The 23,153-nt window shown below is 38.9% G+C and overlaps 1 protein-coding gene across 3 annotated transcripts in view; it reads right to left on the bottom strand.

The window, feature by feature from the left end:
• The window catches only part of NELL1 (neural EGFL like 1), a 609,773-nt gene that overhangs the window by 157,384 nt on the left and 429,236 nt on the right, over positions 1 to 23,153 (bottom strand). For all 3 annotated transcript variants that reach the window (XM_081938833.1, XM_081938832.1, XM_081938834.1), the window contains exon 14: positions 3,581 to 3,703. In XM_081938833.1, coding sequence (XP_081794959.1) covers positions 3,581 to 3,703 — 123 coding nt within the window. The remainder of the gene's footprint in view (positions 1 to 3,580; positions 3,704 to 23,153) is intronic.

The following is a 23,153-nucleotide window of genomic DNA, read 5'->3' as shown; positions in this document are numbered from 1 at the left end:
AGAAAAGATGTGATAAAATCAAGAATGGAGAGTTGGCAGAACAAAGCATTACATGGTCAATTTCTGGAAAAAATAAAAGATAAAGTGGACAGTAAAAAAACTTGGTTATGGTTAACAACAGGTACATTAAAGAAAGAAACAGAGTCACTAATCCTGGCTGCGCAAGAACAAGCTATCCGAACAAATGCCATTAAGGCCAAAATCGAAAAATCCTCTGATGATGCCAAATGCAGACTCTGCAAAGAAGTTGATGAAACTGTTGACCACATACTCAGCTGCTGTAAAAAAATCGCGCAGACTGACTATAAAATGCGGCACAATTCAGTGGCACAAATGATCCACTGGAATTTGTGCAAAAATTATAATATTAAAACAGCAACAAACTGGTGGGAACATAAGCCTGAAAAAGTCATCGAGAGTCAGATGGTCAAGATCTTGTGGGATTTTCGCATACAAACGGATAAAATACTGGCGCATAATACACCAGACATCACACTGGTTGAGAAAAATAAGGTTACAATCATAGACATCGCAATACCAGGTGATAGCAGGGTCACCGAGAAGGAATATGAAAAAATCACAAAATACCAGGACTTAAAAATCGAAATCCAACGATTATGGCACAAACCAGCAGTGGTAATTCCAGTGGTAATCGGCACACTGGGTGCTATTCCAAAAGCACTGGAATTACATTTAAAACAGTTAAAAATTGACAAAATCACCATCAGTCAAATGCAAAAGGCTGCACTGCTTGGATCTGCACGTATATTACGAAAATACGTTACGACGTCCTAGGCCCCTGGGTGGGGCCCGACTAGTAATTAATGCCAAATCCGGCGAAACAACTGGCCGTTGTGATACACTTCTGATAATAATAATAATAATAATAATAATAATAATAATAATAATAATAATAATAATAATAATAATAATAATAATAATAATAATAATAATAATAATACAGTCTTAGTAAATTATTGACAGTGTTGAGGGATTTATCACCAAATGCTTTGATTTTCATTTGTTATCTACTGAAACAAGAATAGAAAACTATATGGAGTGGTCCCCTTCAGCTACTATTTCAGCATGCATATGCAGTAATTAACATTCTATGTAGCACATATAATCAAGTTATCTACATTATTTTCTTCAAAAAATAGGAATTATAGAAAAATGTAAGATACATTTCTTTGACACATCTAAAAATTATTCCTCTACCAACCCTACACTTGAGAAGATATGAAAAGTTGAGAAAAAACAATAAAGAAAAATGTAAAAAATAAGCCAAGAAATATAGGCTATTCCAACTATATGATTAAAAACAGCAGGCTGAACATTTGCTGCAGTAAAATCAGAAAATAATATTAAAAGCCTGAAAGAACCAGTCTTAACTGTATCTGTAAAACATAATTATGAATAGAAGGTGTCCTGATTTCTGTAGGAAGTGTTCCATGATCATGGGGTGTTAAAAATATTCTGTACTGAGTAATCACCAGTCTAATATTTGTAACTAATATAGGGTAGTATCATAACGATCACTAATAATTAAAAAAATCCAATAATTTTGTTTCATATTTTATAGATTAAGCATTAGAGCACTATTATATACAAAAATGGTCCATGGTTTTTAATATCCACTATTCATTTTCAGAATTTTCTGTTGCTCATTAACTTAAACTGATATATTTTGCCTTTGTGAAACGGAGGGCATCCAGCACCAGGAATAACAAATTGACGGTTAGAGTCAAAGGCAGCAGGCTATCCCAAAGACATTAAAGCCTGTGGTGAGAAGTTCAAAAAAATGGACTAAAGAGTAACAGAAGATGGAAAAGAAAAAGGAACATCAGAAATCAAAGGAAGGATTGAGCTATAACATTGCCCCAAAGCTTATTTTGGGGTACAAAAATTGAAACAGCACACTAAAGATCAAATTGCAGCAGATAAAAGTAAGGGTGATAGTTGAGATACCCAAGGTGTGGCTAGACTGTCTGGTATCAATCTTCAACCTCCAGAACAATTTGTATGCTAGTTCTGGTAGAGAAATCAAGCAGAATTTATAGCCCATTTCTACTCTGGAGAAAAACTGCCAAAGTGAGCTTCCTGCATCTAGTAACTGGCTGATTTCTAAAAAGAGTCTGATAAAGGAATCTAATACAAACTTTTTTCTGTATATTTATATTGGAACTACAGGATCAGTTTTAACATTGTTGTTATTAATATGTGGTCTCTAAGAATCAACAATGATTTGATAGCACATAATCAATTAATTGGTTTGTTGATTTGGTTTTCTGTTATTATTGGTAGTTTATTGTATTACTTGAAGTGTTATAGGGGAAATACTTTCTTAAGGCAATAGTAGAGAACTAGCAAACAAAATAACAAGAGTAAATAGCCTCATATTTATTTTATTTATTCAATAGATTTGACCTATGCTCTGTATTTTGTTTTTCTAAATAGAAATGTTTCCTTAATAAATTTCTCTATGGACTGCTAGTGTGAGTAATTAATGCCAGCAAACACTAAAACAAACACTTTTTGCACCAAAAGGAATGATTTTTCTTATGGATACTCACTAGAATTAATACTAGAATCACTATAGATCCGGGTCTGGAAAGAGTTTAGTTTTAATATATACAGATGTTACCATCTTCTGGTATGCATGTATGAATTTTGAATAATCTTGTCCTGGAAACTTGGATGAGATTAGGTTTTTCTTTCAGTATGTAGTGATTATTATGGTTTTTTAAAAAAAAATGTTGCTAACTTTTATTATTGCCTTCAAACATGCTAATTATTTCCTTCCAACATACTAATACATAACCCAAGTACATTGTTCCACCATTGTATAGTGTGGCTTAAGGCTTTATGTCATGATTTGATATCAACAGACATAGCTCAACAGACAGCAGAATACAGTCTGGATATAGGTTAACTGAGAAAAGTACATAATCTTATGGTTGGTCATTAATGACATATAGTTTGATGTAGCCTTCCCTCATATGATGTCCTTTTCATGTTAGGATTACACATTCTACTTGCAAAAGTAATGATATCTCTGAAATGCAGACTACTAGCATATTAGTGCATTGTAAAACACACTGTGCCAAAGAATGAAATAATCACTATCTGTCTGCCACTTTTTATATTCACCAGCTTTTGGCAGCTTATTCTACCACCGAAAAAGATAGTCACCTTTTAAAAACCACATGGATCTTGTTTAAAAGGCAGTTACTCTTGCTTAAAAGCCATGTGCACCTAGCCTAAAAGATAACAGGGAGATCCATGATTCCATGGTGCTTAAAAATGCAGTTTGTACAACAATGAAATGAGTTAATAAACTATGCTAACTGGCAATAAGCACAAGCAGTAAACTGAAAGGGCCTCAGAATATATTTCTCCAGTAGCAAATTATGCACAAATCAATTCTCATAACGGCTGCAAATGCTGGAGTTGCCAGATGATAAATCAGAGTGGGAATTTGTAGCCTTACCCGATCTCAAACTGCTTGAACTTAGGCAACTGTCAGAAAATATTAATAGCCTCGGTTCCTTTTATTAAGTTGTTAGTACAACAGACCCACCTCGGCAGATGGTTCCATTCCCCACATATCCAGGTTTGCAGGTGCAGCGGTGTCCTCTGATTGTATTGGTACAGATTGCATTCTCATCACAGTTGTGCTGTCCAGTGTCACATTCATCACGCTCTACAGGGGAAAAAAAACAATGCAAGAAAATGTAAGGGAGAGGGAAGGTAGAATAAATTTTCAGCGTGCTGATCTGACATTTCAAAAGTCATTTATAACTAATGACTCTACTGCTACGACAGCTGAACAGCACAAAAGAGACATTCAGTGGAGAAATCTGACATCAAGTCCATTTCAGGTTATGATTTATACCTGGCCATATCATGTATTTGAGATATGGGGAAAGACACTACCTGAGATAAAAGTATTAGCAAAGTAGAAGTGAGTAAAACAAAATGTTGAATACTGAATCATTTCCAAAGCATCATTCATTATGTTTGTTCTGATGTTACATGCTACTCATTAGATCAACTTAGAATAGCTGTCTAGGACACATCTTTGTATACTGCATTTGGCTCCTGTTTAGAGTTAACAATATCACCTCTTTTACCTATCTTTGGAACATAGAACCTGGTAGACTGGCGTCCATTTTATGTAGCATTATTGTATTTGATTCAATAAATTAGGAATACAAATATGTTTCCTGAAGCTCAGATAGGACCAACTATGCCAAAGGGTTTAAAGATGAATTAGGGAAGAGAAATATCTTCACTTCAAGGTCTATGGAGATTCTCAGTCATCCAGATCTGAGTCCCAAAGGTGCTTTTTCAAGGGGCAACTGGACTTTCTGTTTTTTCTTTGATGATTTTTCGCTTCTCATCCAAGAAATTTCTTCAGCTCAAGAAGCTTCTTGAATGAGAAGCAAAATATCTTCAAAGAAAAAGCAGGAAAACGACTTGCCTCTTGAAAAAGCACCTTTGAGACTCCATCTCAAGATAAATTTTCCTAAACTGGCTAGTATAACACAGAGTATATCTATGTTTTTTAATTACGTCAACCATAATTTTTTTTAATGGGGGATATCAGCTTGTATGTTACTTTAGAGACATACTGTATCTAACAGCTTTATTTATTTTGCACCCAAATAAAAATGCAACTGTATTACATTTAAACTGGTATCATAGAAAGGGAGTTTTCTCTGCTGCTTTCTCTACTGTGATTCCAAAATTCCAGTGAATCTCCTTTGACAACAAGTTGTATTGTCAAAAATGAATCCATTCATTTCATGGCCTATTTTTGAATGTATATTTATTGATGCTGAAGGTCCAACTGGCAGCAAGGAAAACAAATGAAAAGTCTCTTGGCATCCTACTTGTAGGTGTTACTAATTTTTATGTCTTTAAAGTATAAGTATAATCTTTATTGTCATTGTACTTAAATACAACAAAATTGTTTTTTTTTTGCCTAACTCTACTGTGGCACCAGGAGCTCAAAGCCGCAGCATCTAAGCGCACCGCCATCTTTGGGGAAAAAAAGACAGGTAGCTTTACTTGAAACCTAAAACCCAAATCATTATGGCTTCATTTCTAATAAAACAACAATTACCAATTTTATTTATTTACAGCTGGACTAAATATCCACTTGTTTATTTATACATTATTGTATATACCAATTTCATGGACTCAAGGTGGTTTTCAAGAAACACATCAATCCAAATATACAGAACTTAATAGAAAAAGGTGATAATAATTTGCTAACTAATAACAACTTATGGCAGCCCTAATACTATTAACACTCAATGGTCTGTAGAACAGCCAGATTTTAAGCATTTCCTAAAAGCCAGGAGGTTAGGAATACCTTTGAAACACAAACTGTTCCAAAGCATGAGGAAGGGCAATTAAAAGGGTGTATTGCAGGTCTTCTCATGGGCCAGATCCGGCCCCTGGGGTGCTTAGATCTGGCCCACAGGGCCATCCTGGAAACAGTGAAGGCCGGCCTATGGTGCCTCGTGGCCCTTCCGAGCTCTATTTTCACTGGCAGAGGCCAGCTGAAAACAGAGGGCCACACGCAGCCTCCCTGGCTCCATTTTTGCTGGCAGAGTGTTGTAGGAGGCCGTCACAACCAGAAGTGGAGCTTGGAAGCCCATTTTTGCTGGTAGAGTGCTCGGATCACCACAGACACCCTCACACGAATGATGTCAAGCTAGCCATCTTGGCCATGCCCATGCCAGCCTCTTGAGGTCAAACAGGGGCCCGATAGGGCCCTCAATGAAATCACCCCTGCTATAGGGCTTTAAACACTATATCAGTAGTTTTGAATTGGATCCAGAACTGACTTAGTAACCAGTACAGCAATCATAGCTTGGGTTTTACATAGCTCATCTTCTATCGTTAGTTAGCAGACTGTCCACTGTGCTTTGAACCAACTGAAGCTCCCAAGTTATCTTCAAAGGTACATAATGTGTTATGTGTCATGGCAGTCTAGACATTCAGTGATCAGGGTGTGAGTCAATTGTCACAACCACACTTCTCATTACTTAACAGCACTTTAAAAAGTGGTCAGCAAGCAAAATGTGTTACAAATCTCATACTGATCAAGACTTAATACTGTAGTATTCCTATAGCTAAGCCTATTGCCTTTTAAAATGCTTCTGCAGAACAATTATTATCTCAAAGCTAGCGGCCATAATTGCTGACTTCCTGTTGAGGGCAGTTACAGTTTCCTCTAGTGCCTCACATTGCTTTGACTTTCATCCAGATTATGAATAGCCATTTATTATGTGAATACTGTCAGCTTGGTAAGGATTCAGCAAATAGTAGCCGAGGTTTTAGAATATACATTATACAAGGGAGAGAATAAATGGCTTCAACTTTCCAACTCGGGAAAGAAGATTAAGTGGAGCTATTAGAACAGGTTTAAAACTATATATATCAAAGTGCCTATCACAAAGAAGATATATGTTTTTCTCCCTTGTCACTACAAGAGCAACATGACACACCCAAACTGAGGAATAACAACTAGAGAAGAAGCAGGCGGGATAAATGAAAGCAAGCCTCAAAATTGTACCCCGCGGACTAAGCACCAAGCGGATGTGGAAACTGATGGGATCTTTATTAACAGAGATTATTAGAGAGAGGCTTAGGGTATTTCTGACTTAGGGTATGATATTGCAACTAAATGCTACAGCAGGCCTCTAAAGGGAAGAGGAAAGTGTCTCATCCAATTGTGTATTATGACTCAATTGCCATAGGAAATTTGAAAGGGTACATTATGAGATGGCAACCAAAATTATTTTCAGACCTGTAGTGCCAAAAGCGTTAGATAAAAAGTATGCAATTCACCATTCCTCCTGAGGGCACTTGTGGTCACTTAAGCAGCAAATTTCATTTACTTTGCAATCAGTTCTTTTATATGTCTATCAATGCTCAGTTTAATACAGCAGTTATACTGTACATCTGGGGCATTCTACAGTCACGGTCTATCTGGATTACTTTTCATCAGAGGAAGAAAAGGCAAATGTCCAGCAATCTCTAGCTAACTTAAAACAAACAGCATGAAAGTGGACAATCTAGTTCTGGCTTTCACCACCCAGTGCAGTAAATCATGGGTGAGATCATTGATGTATTGCATAATTTTCTCCCTCATCTTCTAAAAATGTCCCCAATTTTCTCACTATTATGGCCAAGCCAGGAAATCAGAAGAGCTGAATACATAGAATTGTTCATCTTTTCAGTTAAGCTGAGACCCTTACGTAGACAGGACTAGTTGAGGAAAGGACTCCAGTGGAAGAAAAGTGGGGGGGGGGGGCTTCAATGGTACAACAATTCTAGTAGCAATAGGGAAGAAAAGTATTTCAAAGAATCCAAGAATGGCTCTTCCAAATTAAGGCTGTACAGATGTCTCTGTCCATTTGAATCACAGATTGCTGGGCTTTGGTAAAAGTATATATGAATACTGTTATATATGAATATAACAGTATATATGAATAATGAATATGAATACTGTCAGAACCACAAACTTGTCTTGGGTTGTTCATTTTGTTAATCAGAACAGCAGGCAATAAACTGCCCATCAGCTCTTCCTTCTCACCGGCTAATTAAAAAGGAATCCACTTTTTTTTTTGTTCAAGGCACGAGGAAAGCCAATATCCAAAATCTAGTCACCTTGCTCAGTCTTTCCCCTTTTCTCATCTCTTTTATGCTCTCATTTGTTAGACCTGTCCACCTTATATCTGCTCTCCCCCATTTTTTTTTCAAAATAGGATTAGCAATGCATTTGCTTCAGACAGAAATGAAATTATTCCTCTCTAGGAAATTCAATTTCTTCCTTTCTCCTTACTCCCTCTTTCTCTTTTGGGCTATGCTATCTTCTTTTCTTCTTTTCATCTCCACCCATAACTGAAATTACTCAGATGAACGGCAGAAAGGGAGAACCTTTCTAACTAGTCTTTTTGCTAGTTCCAGAGAAAAACATGGACTCACCTGAAGTGTGTGTGTGTGTGTGTGTGTGTGTGTGTGTGTATGATAGAAAGATGATTCAATTTTCAATTTATTTGTGCTTCTAGACCGCCCCCTCTCCCAGAAGGGACTGAATCACAGTCTACATAATTTTTTTTCATGAGTAAATCATTGTAAGGTAATCTATTCCAATGTTTTAAGATAATGTAAATAATATTAAGGTAGTCAATTTTATTTCAACTATTCCTATATTTCTGATCTTTATTTAAATTTGATGTGATGTGCGCAACAGGACAGTATTGCTACCAACTGTGTACTAAATTTTTTATGCTTTAAAACTGATCCACAGATGTTTTCATTGTTTCCTTCTAGGTTATCTCAGTAACAATCAGTTGACAATCAAGCTCCTTAAAAAGAAGGATGGCAACATTTTTTGAACTCTTAATTTACAATGAATACGTTCCCCAGAAAACTTTTGGTTTTGGTTTGCTCCAGAGTTCTTCTATAGTATTTTGCATCACAGAATTCAATTAGTAATTTGTCCTTGATTTCAAAACTTTTGTGAAGCCATCTCCTCATAACCGCTTGTTCTTCTGGAATGATTTTTACCTAAGCTTGATCAGTATGATTTCTGAGACTCCTTAAAAACACATTTTGATAACATGTCAAGAAAAGAATCGTCCTCTACCATAATAACAACAATGCTTATTTATCTGTAAAATGTTCATATAGAGGATCCCACAATTATTTAATGTTCAAGACATTACATTCCAGCCATGCATTGTGTTTGACACAATCATGGATGAACATTTAGTTGTATACATACTAATTGAAATAGGATTATATCTGCTGACTCGTCTCATTTACAGGCTTCCTTAAGCATATAATTAGCTGTAAGTATAGCAGGCACTTTGGCTGAAAGTCAAAATCACACTGAAGATTTAATATATACTTAGAAACCATTTTCTCAGAAGACATTAGAATAAAGTCACTGATTTTTAAAAAGAACAATTTATATAAAAACATTCCAGGAGTGTCTAGATTACCCTGGAAGAAACAATGTACCAGGATAACAAAAACATGATGGTGATGGCAAGTTTCCTAAAAGTCCATTGCCCCTTGCTTTTTTTTAACCCATATTTTCTATAATGCAAGTTCTTGGCTACAGGATTCTATTTCAACAGTCTATTATAGAGCTCATTACATCTACTGTACTTCTGTGAGCAATTATACTTGTCAATAACTATTCCTGCATAATGTGACATTAGAGTTTTATGAGACATTTCTGCAACTGAAGTATGAGTTGCTGCTTTATGGGACTGTGGCAGTGAGAGTGTTTGGAACATACTGCATAGCAAAGTAGATAAGATTTTTGTAACATAATCTTGCTTGCAATTGTGTGTGTGTTTGTGTGTGTGTGTGTGTGTGTGTGTGTGTGTGTGTGTATCTTAAAATATTAATATTCAGGTAATAAAGAGATTATTCGGTGTAGTAGTTCAGGCATTAGGCTAGAAATGTGAAACTCATGAGTTCTGGTCCTGTTTTAGGCATCAGGAGAGCTGGGTGACCTTGGGCCAGTGATTCTCAGCCCTAGGAAGGAAGCAATGGCAAACCACTTTTGAAATCTTGTCCAAAACAACTTGCAGGAAGTTGTTATCTAGGCAGTTGCCAGAAATCTAGAGTGCCTTCAAGGTAGGCTCTTGATAATAAATAAAACAAAACTTTATGGCTTTCCACTAATATTAAACTAATGATTTTTTTTTATGCAAAGCAGCAACAAACTGAGAAAACTTCATGAGTGCTAACATCTTAAATATTCTGCAAGTCTCTATAAACTATGTATTTTACAGTGACAATAGTATTTATCTGTCTTCAAAAATTTATAAACTGAAGGTCAATGGGGAAGGCATATGCTTAACTCATAGGAATTCAGCCTGATCTACAATCAGTCATGTATTCTTTCAAAAGATTATCCTAAATGTAAGCACAATGACAAAGCAATCAAAACTTCACAAAACTTTCTGGGAAATTTTAAATAAACCCTTAAACAAGTAGGCATAAGTTATGTATAGCACCGGGAACAATTTATAGTAGAGAATTGATTGAGTCTGAGTCAATCAGTATTAATATGAATGAATTATTTACGATTAACTATATTGCTGAGTGCAAGAAAAAGTAGTACAATCTAGCAAGTGATGTATGACTAACACTTATAACTGATTGTGCGCTCTCCCCCCCCCCCCCCTTACCTCTTTGCATATATAGTAGCTAATCCAGAAAGGAAACACAGTTAGGAAAGCAGATGCTGTAACTCTTGTTGCATTTCCATATGTAGTATGATTCATATACAATATTTAAAATATTAGCATGCATTGGAGAAAATATCATGAATTTCTGCATGATGGAACTATATGGAACCCTATCTACTTCTGACTCAGCTCTCTGAAAATTTGGGTGCAGGCCCAGAAAATTTGGGTGCAGGTCCAGTAACAATCCACCTTATCCTTCTTGCCAAATCTTTAAAGGGAGTAGGCATATTTAGGGGCAAACAGTTCTATATGCAAACCACAAAACAACCTCTTTATTTAGAATCATCTTGAAAACATTTTCTCTTGATTGTATTCTGATTTTATTTATACACAAGGTGCAATCCACAGGGCAAAGAAGAAAGTCTGCTTAATTCAAAACTACCATCACATACTGTAGATGCAGAAAGAGACAGACGCACATGCTGTTTAAGCACAAATCTAAACTATATGGCTCAAGAAGACTAATATTTAAATATGATTACTTTAATCTACATTTTACAATAACATTTATTCTAATATTCTCCAGGGGACTCTGTGTCTTGGTTTGCTCTAATAATTTTCTAATTTTTTTTTTTATTTTTAAAGAGGGGACAAGGAGAATAATAAAGATGTTTCACTTTTACATTTCTATAATATATTATTAGTTGGTTCAGTGTATATTATCTGCCTCATTTTTGCTCTCAGAAAAAAAAAAGCATCAAGCAATTTCTTTTATCATTCCGTCCATGCAATTCCCTCCTCAAATCAATCTTAAATTGGAAATAAAATGTGTGTGCGCATATGCAGCCTGGCCATTCTATTTTCCTTTTTGTAGTCTGCAAGAGTAAAGGAATCTAACAGATAAAATTCACCAAAGTAAATCAAACCAAAACAAACAAAGGAAAAACACATTTCCCTCAGAGACCATAAGCTATTTGATGCTCAGCTCTTCCCAAACTAGCCTTTAAATATGCAAGAGAAAGACAAGTATCCTTTCTTTCCCCCGTACTGCGTGGAAATTTTTTTTAAATTATTCTGAACTTCAGAATTTCTTCTGATGCACTATTTCATAAAGATCAGTAAAGGTCAGGGCTCCAGCTGAATTTTCATTCCAAACGGCACTTCATCTATTTCTAGATTTTGTAAAGCCAGTTATAGGTTACATTACAAAGTTCTTTTTCAAGTGTTTATTTGCATTTATTCTTTTAGACTACATTTGCAGCAAGATGATAGCTTCACACTAAGATGGCAGCTAAACACTTGTTATTACTGTTAATCCAATGACAACATTCTGATTGGTGCCATTATAACAACAGCCTAAATCTAGCTCTCACGGCTAGAAGCTGGAACAACAATGTAAGTGATTAGTGGTCTTGCAGTGACGGGCCAACCACTGTGAAGGAGAAGCCAAAGTTTATACTGTATACTGGCTCAAGTATTGTTGTAGCTCTTATGGAACTGGGTATAACAGCCTCCACATCTTTAAATAGACCAAAGACCCTGTTGCTTATTCAAGTTTGTGTGAAGGTTTCTAATATTGCTCCTTTGATATTTAATACAGAGATATTTATGCGTCCATCTCACTGTCTGTCTGTCTGCTTAGTGATCATTGAGATGACAAATTAGTTCAGAATGTGGTGGCTTGTGTTGTTGGCAGGCTTGTATGGTTGGCAGGTTTGTGTTGTTGGTGGGCTTGCAATATTATGACCATTTCACAATAATTTTATGGCCAATAACTGTTTGCCAATTGGTTCCCCTATATAATTCAACTGGTTTTAATTTACAAAGCCTTGATATGGTTTAGTAGCTGGATGCCACCTTTCACCCAATTCAATTTATCTGAGATATTTTGAGGTAAGCTACTAATAAGGTTCATTTCCAGGGACCAAAGAGAGCTGAGGTTTAGAATAGAATAGAATAAATTTAATTTGTTAGCCGCTCCCTCTCCAAAAGGACTCGGGGCGGCGTACAATAAAAAACCCATACATATATACATATACATACAATACATATACACATACATACAAACACATACATGTATCCGGAGGAGGTAACACTCGTTAAAAGCATACAATAGTAATAATAGAATTAAAATTAACAATTAAAATACCCTCAGTTAAAATTACAAATTTAAAAAGATTGTCAGGAGCAATGGGATAAAACTATGGTTGAGCCAGGCCAGCTAATTGGAAAAGGTGGGTCTTGAGCTTTACATGGAAGGAGCGGAGATCGGAGGTAATCCTGATGTCAAGGGGGAGGTCATTCCACAGGGCTGGGCCCATCACAGAGAAGGCTCTGCTCCTAGGTGTCGCCCCCTGACACTGTTTAGTGGACGACGGAGATCGGAGGTAATCCTGATGTCAAGGGGGAGGTCATTCCACAGGGCTGGGCCCATCACAGAGAAGGCTCTGCTCCTAGGTGTCGCCCCCCAACACTGTTTAGTGGACGGCACCTGGAGAAGTCCCTCTCTGTGCGAGCGGATTGGTCGCAGGGATGTATGGGGCAGGAGATATTATTAGAGATATTGTTTCTCTTGTTTCTCCATTATGCTCTCAATCCTCTGGAATGTCTTCTGGAGCAAGATTAGTTCTGCCAGTAGTAGCCTCCTAGCAGCTAGGTCAAATCAAATTATTCCAGAGGGCTTGAAGATGTTAATGATGTAAGATTATATTGTTACTGTTTCATATTAATTTACTTGTACATATACATCATGATATTATAGTTTATAGTTTATATCCAAATTGTTTTTACCAGTTAGAGTTATTATTTCATTATTATTGTCATGATGTTAACGAATAAACATTTTAAAAACAAAAACATTATATAAGCATCTACAACATTCTACTTATTAATCACCAAAAATTAACTAAGTTTTTATTTTTATTTTTATTTTTCCCATTCAATTGTATTTTATTTGGGTTTCACCATTCTTAACTTTCTTATTTTACCCATAACTATTATTTTTAAGTTTTGTTACATTCCTTCATTGATTCTTGTTTCTTTCCTCCATCCACCTATACCATTTATCCCATATCTGGTAGAATTCTGATTCTTCTTTTCCCTGAATTTCTTTAGTTAGTTTGTCCATTTCAGCACAGTCCATAACCTTTCTTATTATTTCATCTTCACTTGGAGTTAGTTTGTTTTTCCATTTCTGGGCATAGGCAATCCTTGCCACCGTTATTATATGTAGCATTAAACACTGGATTTCTTTTTTGTATTTCGCAGACATTATTCCTAATAAGAAGATTTCCGGTTTCCATTCTATTTTAATTCCCGTTATTGCCTCCAGCCAATTTTTGATCTTTTTCCAAAACTTTTTAGCCTCCTCACAGGTCCACCATAAATGGTAATACGTTCCGTGTATCGATTCGCATTTCCAACATTTTGGGGAGGTATTTGATGATATTTTAGCTAAACTTGTTGGTGCCAGGTGCCATCTATAAAACATTTTATACTGGTTTTCCTTGTATGCAACTGAGAGTGTCATTTTTAAGTTTGTTCCCCAAAATTTTTCCCATTTGTCTAATTCAATATTATATCCAAAGTTCTGTGCCCATTTTATCATTTGTTCTTTCACAATTTCCTCTTCCATTTTATACTTCAGGAGAAATTTATATATTCTCCCTATCATTTTTCTATCTGGGCTTTGAATGATTTTATCCAATTTGTGTGGTTCTGTTTCAATGTCATATAATTTGGTATCTTTATTGTATTTAGTTTTGATTTGAAGGTAAGTTAACCAGTCAACTTTCATGTTCTGTTCTGCCAATTCTTGAATTGTTTTTAAGTTTCCCTGTCTATCAATTAAGTCTCTATATCTTAGCATTTTGTTCCAATCTATAAAATTTGGATGAGTCGTCCTTTCTGTCAGTGATAGCCAATTCAGAATTTTCACATAGTGGGTTTTTTTTTATTTTGAGCCATTTTTGTAATAACACTCTTCTAATTAAATGTTTTTGAAAGTATTTGTGCGTTTTATTTTTATCATGCCATAGGAATGTGTGCCAGCCTGCTTGCAAATCATGGCCTTCCAGAGTCAAAATTCTTTTATTCTTTAGCTCTATCCAATCCTTCACCCATGTTATTGATACTGCCGATGCGTATAAATCCCAATTTGGTAATGCTAAACCTCCCCTCTCCTTGCTGTCTTGCATTGACTTTAGTTTAATCCTCGCTTTTCGTCCCTGCCAAATAAACCTAGTGGTTATTTTGTTTAATTCTTGAAAGAATTTTTTACCCGGATTAATAGGTGCGGCTTGCAACAGGAATAAGATTCTTGGTAGAATATTCATTTTAATTGTCACTATACGTCCCATGAATGATAGTTGAATATTTTTCCAATTTTCTAACTCTTTCTTTATTTGTATCACTAATTTATTATAGTTATCATCTTTAATTGTGGAACATTTTGCCGACACCCAGATCCCCAAGTATTTCACTTTCTTAGTTATTTGCATTCTGGTTGTTACTTCCAGTTCCTCTTCTTGCTTTTTTGTCATGTTCTTGGTTATCATTTTTGTTTTGTTTTTATTGATCTTTAATCCTGCCACTTCGCCATATTCTTCTAATTTTTGAATTAATTTGCGACTGGATTCTAATGGGTCCTCTATTATTATTATTTATTTTATTTTATTTATTTCGATTTATCAGTCGCCCCCTTTCCGCAAAGGGACTCAGGGCGATGTACAATTAAATCAAAATACAAGTGTGGCATGGAGGAGGTGACATCTATTTAACAATCAAATACAAATGGAAGCCACTAGGTTCAAATAAATAACAATCAATTAAAACAATTAAAACAGTTAAAAACCCCAAAATTTACGTATAAAATATTAAAATATTAATAGTACAAATACTTAATAGTACTTAATAGTACAAATACTAGGTCATCGGCATAGGCTTGGGCCTTATATTCTTCATTTTTGAGTCTTTTATTCCCTGGTCCTTCCGAATTTCATTTAATAAAATTTCCAAAGTCAATATAAACAGCAAAGGAGAGAGGGTGCATCCCTGTCTGACTCCTTTTTTTATTTCGATCTTCTCTGTTAATTCTCCATTCATCAGAACTTTGGCTGTCTGATTGTTATAAAATCCTTCTATCATTTTTTATAAATTTTTCACCGAATTTCATCTCATCCAATATTGTTATTATAAATTTCCAGATTACGTTGTCAAATGCTTTTTGTGCATCAAGGAAAACCAGTACCATTTGTTTTCCTGGATGCGCCTCGTAGTACTCTATTATATCTAGGATGATTCTTGTATTATTTCTAATGTGTCTGTAGGGTAAAAATCCGTTTTGGTCTGGGTGTATTCGTTCATTTAAAACCTGTTTGATTCTTCCTGCCATAACTGCTGCAAATATTTTATAATCAGAGTTTAGTAATGAAATTGGCCTGTTGTTTTGAATTTCTTGTAGGCTGGTTTCTTCTTTTGGGATTAGCGATATTATTGCTTCTGTCCATGATTCCGGTATATTGGCTTTTCCTAAAACTTCATTAAACATTTCCACCCCATTTCCAATATTATTTTATTATATTTGTATAGCTCCACCGGTATTCCATCTGGTCCTGGTGTTTTATTATTTTTCTGGTTTTTCAAGACTAGTTCCACTTCGGCTAACGTTATTGGCCTGTTTATCGCCTCCCTTTGCTCTTTTGAGATTGGTGTTATCTTTGCTGTGTTTAAATAATGCTTTATTTTATTTTCCTCCATACTATCTTGTGCGTATAGTTTTGTGAAGTATTTATGAATAATTTTCTTATTTTCTTCTGCTTTGTATTAAATTCTTCCCTCATCATCTTTTAATTGATATATCATCCTTTTTTCTCTTTCATTCTTCAGTCTGTATGCCAGCCATCGTCCAGGTTTGTTGGCTTGTTCAAAGTAATTTTGTCTGGCTGCTTTAATTTTCTGCGCTAATTCCTTTTGATTTATTAAGTTGAGCTTATGTTTGATTATCTCTCTTTTTTCTTTTTTAATTTTATTCTTTGGGTCTTTCTGGAGTTCATCTTCGGCTTCCATAAGTTCCTTTTGCATACATTCTTGTTGCTCTTTTTGTTTTCTAGTTTTCCTCGCCATATAGACGATTGTAAGGCCTCTTGTGTATGCTTTCATAGTGTCCCAGAGATTTGCATATTACAAATACTTTAATTTTCTGCTTCAAAATGGAAGAATTTCAAGACATTTTGGTACATTAAATAAATAAAAGTTGACAAGGAATGAGAGGTCATATCTGTGGCCCTCACTTTTTGGGGTGCCTCAAAGGTTCTCTTAAATCTACATGCCTAATCATGCTTATTAGCAACTTTTGTTTCTTTAATTCCTAGTTTCTCTTTCTGAATCTGTAATTTTCTTTTTCTTAATAATGTACAGTATAAGTATTATTATTTTTTCCAATCTGAGACAGTGGACCCACTCCAAATATGAGTTTCTTCTTGAAGCAACAGGAGTATGATCTGGTGGGGAATATATCACTATTTCTTTGCCATGGTCACACCACGCCATGAATAAATGAATGAAGCATTTGAATTGCTTCTCTGGTCTCTGCAAAATAACCACAAAGATTGGACGAATCTTTTTTGAATTCAGATGTATTACCAGAGCTGCTAAATATGTGGAAAACAGGGAAGGAAGGTTACAGACCTTTAGATTATCTCAACTCACCTCTGAACACAATTAGACAGCACTCTTAAGTTGCACTTAAATAAAATGTGGCTTGCCATGTGATAAACTCCAGGACAATTTTTTATTCTGATTTTATGCAATAATTAAGAGTACATACAGACCTCTGGTGACCCAGGAAAGCCTGGAATACAGAAAGCAAATTAATATTTGTGCTCCAATTTGCAGCTACTTAACATATGTATAATATATGTATTCTCTTTGCTCAGCTAAGAACCTTATTGTCAACTGTATCCAGGGGTGGGTTCCTGCCAATTCTAACCTCTTCTATAGAAGAGGTTCCACAAATCTACCATGTCATTTAGAACTGGTTCCAGCTCCCTACCCCCACCCATCTGCACCACACTTGCTCCACCTGCCGCTCACTGATTGGCTGGCTCACCAATTGCCCTGCCCACCTCTAAGAGTCCTACTAAACCTTAAAGTCTTAAAGCTGTCAAGTTTGAACATCCCTGGCATTAGATTGGGTAATGGAAGGGCACACACAGGCTAACGGCAACAACAGCTCTTTATTAACTCAGTAGCAACTATGTACAATTCAGCGAAGGTTGAGTCTGACAGCAGCCCTTTTATACAGAGCTGTCAAATCCTTCAATCAATGAGATTAAACCTCTGTTCCCGCTGGAACAGAGGACCTTGGTGGAAACCACTATAGCTGAAGCTAGTATCTAACACCCCTCCCCTCTTAGATGGAGTAATCCTACTGGTTACGTAGTGACACAGGTAGGCGGGCTTTTTGGTAGCTCTGCCTGACCTGGACAGTTCAGTCATGGGGTTTTCTTCGGACAGGTTGGACGGACCTGTTTGCTCCGCAGCTCCACTTGGTGGAAACTCCTGGAACCTTTCCCAGGCCGCATATGGAGCTTCTAGAGCCGGTTCGCTTGGAGCTCACTGCGGGCCTGCAACACAAGAAGCCAAGTATGACTTAGGTGACTTTGGGTTTGAGTTGGCTGTGGAAGGAGTGACTTTGTGCTCCTTTTGGGTAGGGCTTTGGCTAACTCGAGCAGGAGCTACCTCTGGCTGCCTAAAGGTGGAGTTGGAGAGGCGGCCACAGAGTTGGTCAACATGCCTTCTCCAATTCCAACCGTCCTCAAGCTCTACGAGATAAGAGCAAGGCCCGGTGATGCCTATCACTCTGGCAGGAATCAACATAATTTCCCTGGAGTAGTTGTGGGCGTAAACTGAATCCCCTACACTAAAGTTCTGAATTTTGCTTGTGGAGTCAGGGGGCGATGCAGCAGAATAGTTTGGGTGTAGCCGGTCTAAGTGGGACCTTAGCCGGTAACCCATGAGAAGCTCAGAGGGGCTTCTCCCTGTAGTGGCACTGGTTGTGATGTGCTCTATTAGCAAATAGTGGTCAACCCGTGTTTGCCAATCTCCCGGGCCCATCCTAGATAGGGCCTCTTTTGCAGATCTCACCATTTTCTCTGCCTGACCATTGCAGACCGGATGGAATGGCACGGCCAGGGCATGTCTGATAACCTGTGCTGCTAAAAAAGTCTCGAATTGCATGGTCGTGAATTGGGGCCCGTTGTCGGAGACCAGGACGTCGAGCAGGCCGTGTGTGGAGAAAAGTCTCTGTAGTACCTTGATGACTGCTTCTGCCATAGTGGAGGTCATCAGGACTACCTCTAGCCATTTCGAGTAGGTGTCCACAACTACGAGGAAAGTTTAGCCATGAACTGGGCCAGCAAAATCAATGTGCACCCTAGATCACGGTGCTTGAGGTTGCTCCCACTCCTTAGCAGGCGCCTCTGGGGGAGCTGGTCTGGACTCTTGGCACGGTGTGCAGGTAGCCACCCATTCTTCAATCTCCCTGCCCATGTTAGGCCACCACACATAACTCCTGGCCAAAGACTTTATCTTGAAAATTCCAGGATGCCCTACGTGTAAAACCTCTAATATTGCAATGTGCAGTTTGGGTGGAACAACGACCCGGTCCCCCCACAGCAAACAGCCATTAACAACAGACAATTTGTCACGCTTTCAATGGTATATTTTGAAATCAGACCCAACAGGCCCCTTGGGCCACCCCTCCACACCCAGTTCAAAACTTGTTTGATGGTGGAGTCTTTTGCAGACTGGCGGGCAACATCACTAGACAAGACAGGACCAGTCTCTAAGCAGTCAATGAGAAGAACTGGCATCTCGGGGGTAGGGTCAGCAAGAAGTTCTGGCAGCGGGCAGTGGCTCAAAGCATTGGCATGCCCCAAAGTGGAGCCTGGTTGGTGGATGAGGCGGTAGGAGTAAGCAGCTAAGAAAAGTCCTAGTGGACAACCATTTAAATATGAGCCAGCAGTGTGCAGCAGCTGCCAAAAAAGCCAACACAGTTCTAGGCTGCATCAACAGAGGGATAGAATCAAGATCACGTGAAGTGTTAATACCACTTTATAATGCCTTGGTAAGGCTACACTTGGAATACTGCATTCAGTTCTGGTCGCCACGATGTAAAAAAGATGTGGAGACTCTAGAAAGAGTGCAGAGAAGAGCAACAAAGATGATTAGGGGACTGGAGACTAAAACATATGAAGAACGGTTGCAGGAACTGGGTATGTTTAGCTTAAGAGAAAGAAGGACTAGGGGAGACATGATAGCATTATTCCAATATCTCAGAGGTTGCCACAAAGAAGAGGGAGTCAAATATTCTCCAAAGCACCTGAGGGTAGAACAAGAAGCAATGGGTGGAAACTAATCAAGGAGAGAAGCAACTTAGAACTGAGGAGAAATTTCCTGACAGTGAGAACAATTAATCAGTGGAACAGCTTGCCTCCAGAAGTTGTGAATGCCCCAACACTGGAAGTCTTTAAGAAGATGTTGGATAGCTATTTGTCTGAAACGGTATAGGGTTTCCTGCCTAGGCAGGGGGTTGGACTAGAAGACCTCCAAGGTCCCTTCCAACTCTACTATTGTATTGTATTGTATTAAAATAGTCCATCTGGTCATCCGCGGTGATAATGACACAGGAGTAGGTCGGTCCCCAGCCAGCAAGCCCAGTAGCGTTTTGTGGTCCGTAATTAGTTCGAAATCATGGCCGTATAGGTACTCATGGAACCTTTTTACTCCAGCCACTGTAGCCAAAGCCTCACGGTCCAGCTGGCTGTAGTTCCGCTCAGCAGCGGACAAGGTCCTAGAGTAAAAGGCGATGGGAGCCTCGGTTCCGTTGGGCATGCGGTGGTTGAGGATGGCACCGACACTAAACGGGGAAGCAACACAGGTCAGCACCAGTGGCAGGGTCTGGCTGTACTGCACCAGGAACATGTCTGCTGAGAGAAGTCTTTTTACCATGGCAAATGCAGCAGCCTCGGCTCTGCCCCGGGACCACTTCACATTCTTCGCCAGGTGACAATGTAAGGGCTCAGCAATGGTGGCTTTCTGTTTAAGAAAGATGCTGTAGAAATTAAGGAGCCCATGGAACGCCAGCAGCTTGGTTTGATTGCGAAGTGTAGTGGCGTCCTGGATTGCTTGAATTTTTTTAGTGGTTTGGTGAATCCCAGAGCCATCGATTAGGTACCCTAAGAATTCAATCCTTGGCACGTTAATTTGGCATTTTTCTTTTTTGAGACAGAGGCCTTTATCTTGAATTATGGTCAAAACAGTTCGCAAACGTTTGAAAAGTTGCGCCTCATTTGCAGCCGATACCAAGATGTCATCACTATAGGGGATGACTCCTGGAATCCCCTGCAAAAGCCGTTCCATGATGCTTTGGAACAGTCCAGGGGCGATATTAACTCCAAATTGCAGGCGGTGACATTTGCATGCACCCCTGTGCATCACAATGGTTTGGGCGTCCGCCATAGCACCATCTACAGGCAAATGTTGGTATGCCTGCGCCATGTCCAATTTAGCGAATACTTTGCCAGGGCCTATAGAATGTAATAAATGCTGTACAATGGGTACAGGGTAAGCACTTTGTTGTAACACTTTATTGATTGTGCATTTGTAGTCCACGCAGATGTGGACAGACCCATCAGATTTGACAGGTGTCACTAAAGAGGTCTCCAGCGTGTGTGATCAACCGGCTCTAGGATTCCCTGGCCTATGAGCTTGTCAATTTCCAGATCAATTTTTGAGCGGAGAGTGAAAGGTACTCTCCTGGGTTGTAGCCTTATGGAGGCTATGTTAGAGTCCAAATTAAAAGAGATTGGAGTCCCAACATACTTACCAAGACTGGTGCTGAAGATGTCCTCGAACTCCTTAAAAATCGCTTCAGTGCTTTTATCTTTCAAGGTGTTGATACCGGTCACTTCTAGGCCCAGGGCTTCAAACCAGTCTAGCCCTAGGAGGCTCTACAGGTCACTGCTGACCACCATCACTGGGAGTTGGCTGCTGTATTTCTTGAATTGCACCCAGAAGGTGCCCTGGCCCACGATGGGGACTTGGTTCCCCTGGTAATTGTGACGGCGGATGTCAGGGGCATGTAGATGTTGCTTCTTCAGGCTAGGGATAGCCTGCTTTAGTGTGGACCACGGCATGATGGTCAGTGATGACCCCGTGTCGATCTCCATCTCGCATGGAGAGCCCTCGATAAGGACTGTGACCTTCAGCTTTTTTGGCTGCCTAGTGCGGACTTGGCCAATTGAGGTGTGGTAGGTGACTCTGGTGTCACCCTCTGAGTGCCATGGTGGCTTCTGCCATGCCCCTTGGTTGGGCCTCTGCTGGCGGTTGGATCAGCTTCTTGGCTGCCAGATCATCGTGGGGTGCTCGCTTCTGCAAACTTTGGCAATGTGCCCCTTTCGTTTGCAGCACTGGCAGATAGCATCGCGGAAATGGCAAACTGATTGAGCATGGTCTCCTCTGCAGCTAGCGCAAGATGGGAAATGCTGTTCGAATTTGCATGCCGGCTTGGTGCGGCTACTGCACATGCGGCAGCTGTCATCTTCTTCGCCTTCTGAGCAATCGGCCTCTGCAGCCTCACGATGTACGCATGTGTTCTTTCACGCATCTTGTGGAGTGCTTTGGTGCTGCAGGGTTTCTGTTGACTTGATGGCTGATTCTGATGCCCTGGCTTTATCCAAGGTAATTTGTAGAGTGAGATTAGATTTGGTGAGTAACCTCCTCTGTAAATTAATGTCCCGCACACCGCATATGATGTGGTCACGAATAAGCTCGTCAAGGTCTCAGAACCCGCAGTATGCTGCAGCCTTTCATAGCGCCACAACATACTCGTTGATTGATTCGCCTTCCTTCTGGTCGCGAATATTAAATTTGTGCCAGCGGACATGCTTAGATGGCTTGGGAGCGTAGTGAGTCCTCAGCGTCTGCTGGAGCACAGACCAAACGACCGATTGTAGCGACGTTGGTTCTGACACGTCTTTGGCAGTTTCAAACACTTCCAGTCTATAGTAACCGAGGAACATGTTCTTCTTGCGGCCTTCAGAAAGGCCCATGAGGTCATTGGCTTCGAGGAAGCAGTCGAACCTTAGCATATACAAGTCCCAGTGCTCGGTGACTAGATCATATGGAGTTGGTGGGGCATGCATGACCATTTTGTGTTCTGAGGGCATTTTGAGTTTGCCACTCAAAAATGGCTGCTCGAAGCTGTGCTGAGCTCCGGGCTGGATTTACTTGCTGGATTGCTATGCTTTTTTTGGTTCGCCTAGTTGCCTTCCAATCCCACCTTCGTCGCCAGTGTTAGGTTGAGTAATGGAAAGGCACACATAGGCTAATGGCAACAACAGCTCTTTATTAACTCAGTAGCAACTATGTACAATCCAGCGGTTGAGAGTGACAGTAGCCCTTTTATAGGGAGCTGTCAGACCCTTCAACCAATGAGATTAAACCTCTGTTGCCGCCAGAACAGAGGACCTTGGTGTAAACCACTATAGCTGAACCTAGTATCTAACACCTGGGGGTTTTTTTCTAAAGGGTTAGGGTTGCAAGGGTCTTGCAACTTGACAGCTTTAAGACTTGTGTGCTTCAAATGCCAGAGTTTCTGAGCCAACATTTTGGTTGCTAAGCAAGAGCACTGTTAAGTGAGTTTCACCACATTTTACAAGTTGGCCATGCCCACCCAGTCACATGGCTGGCAAGCCACTCCCACCCAGTCACATGGCATCAAGCCACTCCCACAAAGCAGGCCACACCTACAGAAGAGGTTCTAAAAAAATTTGAAATCCACCATTGACTGCATCTTCATGTATTTTTCTCCATGTACTTTTATTTATTATTTTAATTGAAAATATTTATATACTATTACCA

Source organism: Natrix helvetica, assembly GCF_964273705.1.
Source record: "Natrix helvetica genome assembly, chromosome: 1".
NCBI classification, from domain to species: Eukaryota; Metazoa; Chordata; class Lepidosauria; order Squamata; family Natricidae; genus Natrix; species Natrix helvetica.
Note: the sequence above shows the minus strand (reverse complement) of the source record. Positions and strands in the feature narration are given on the sequence as shown.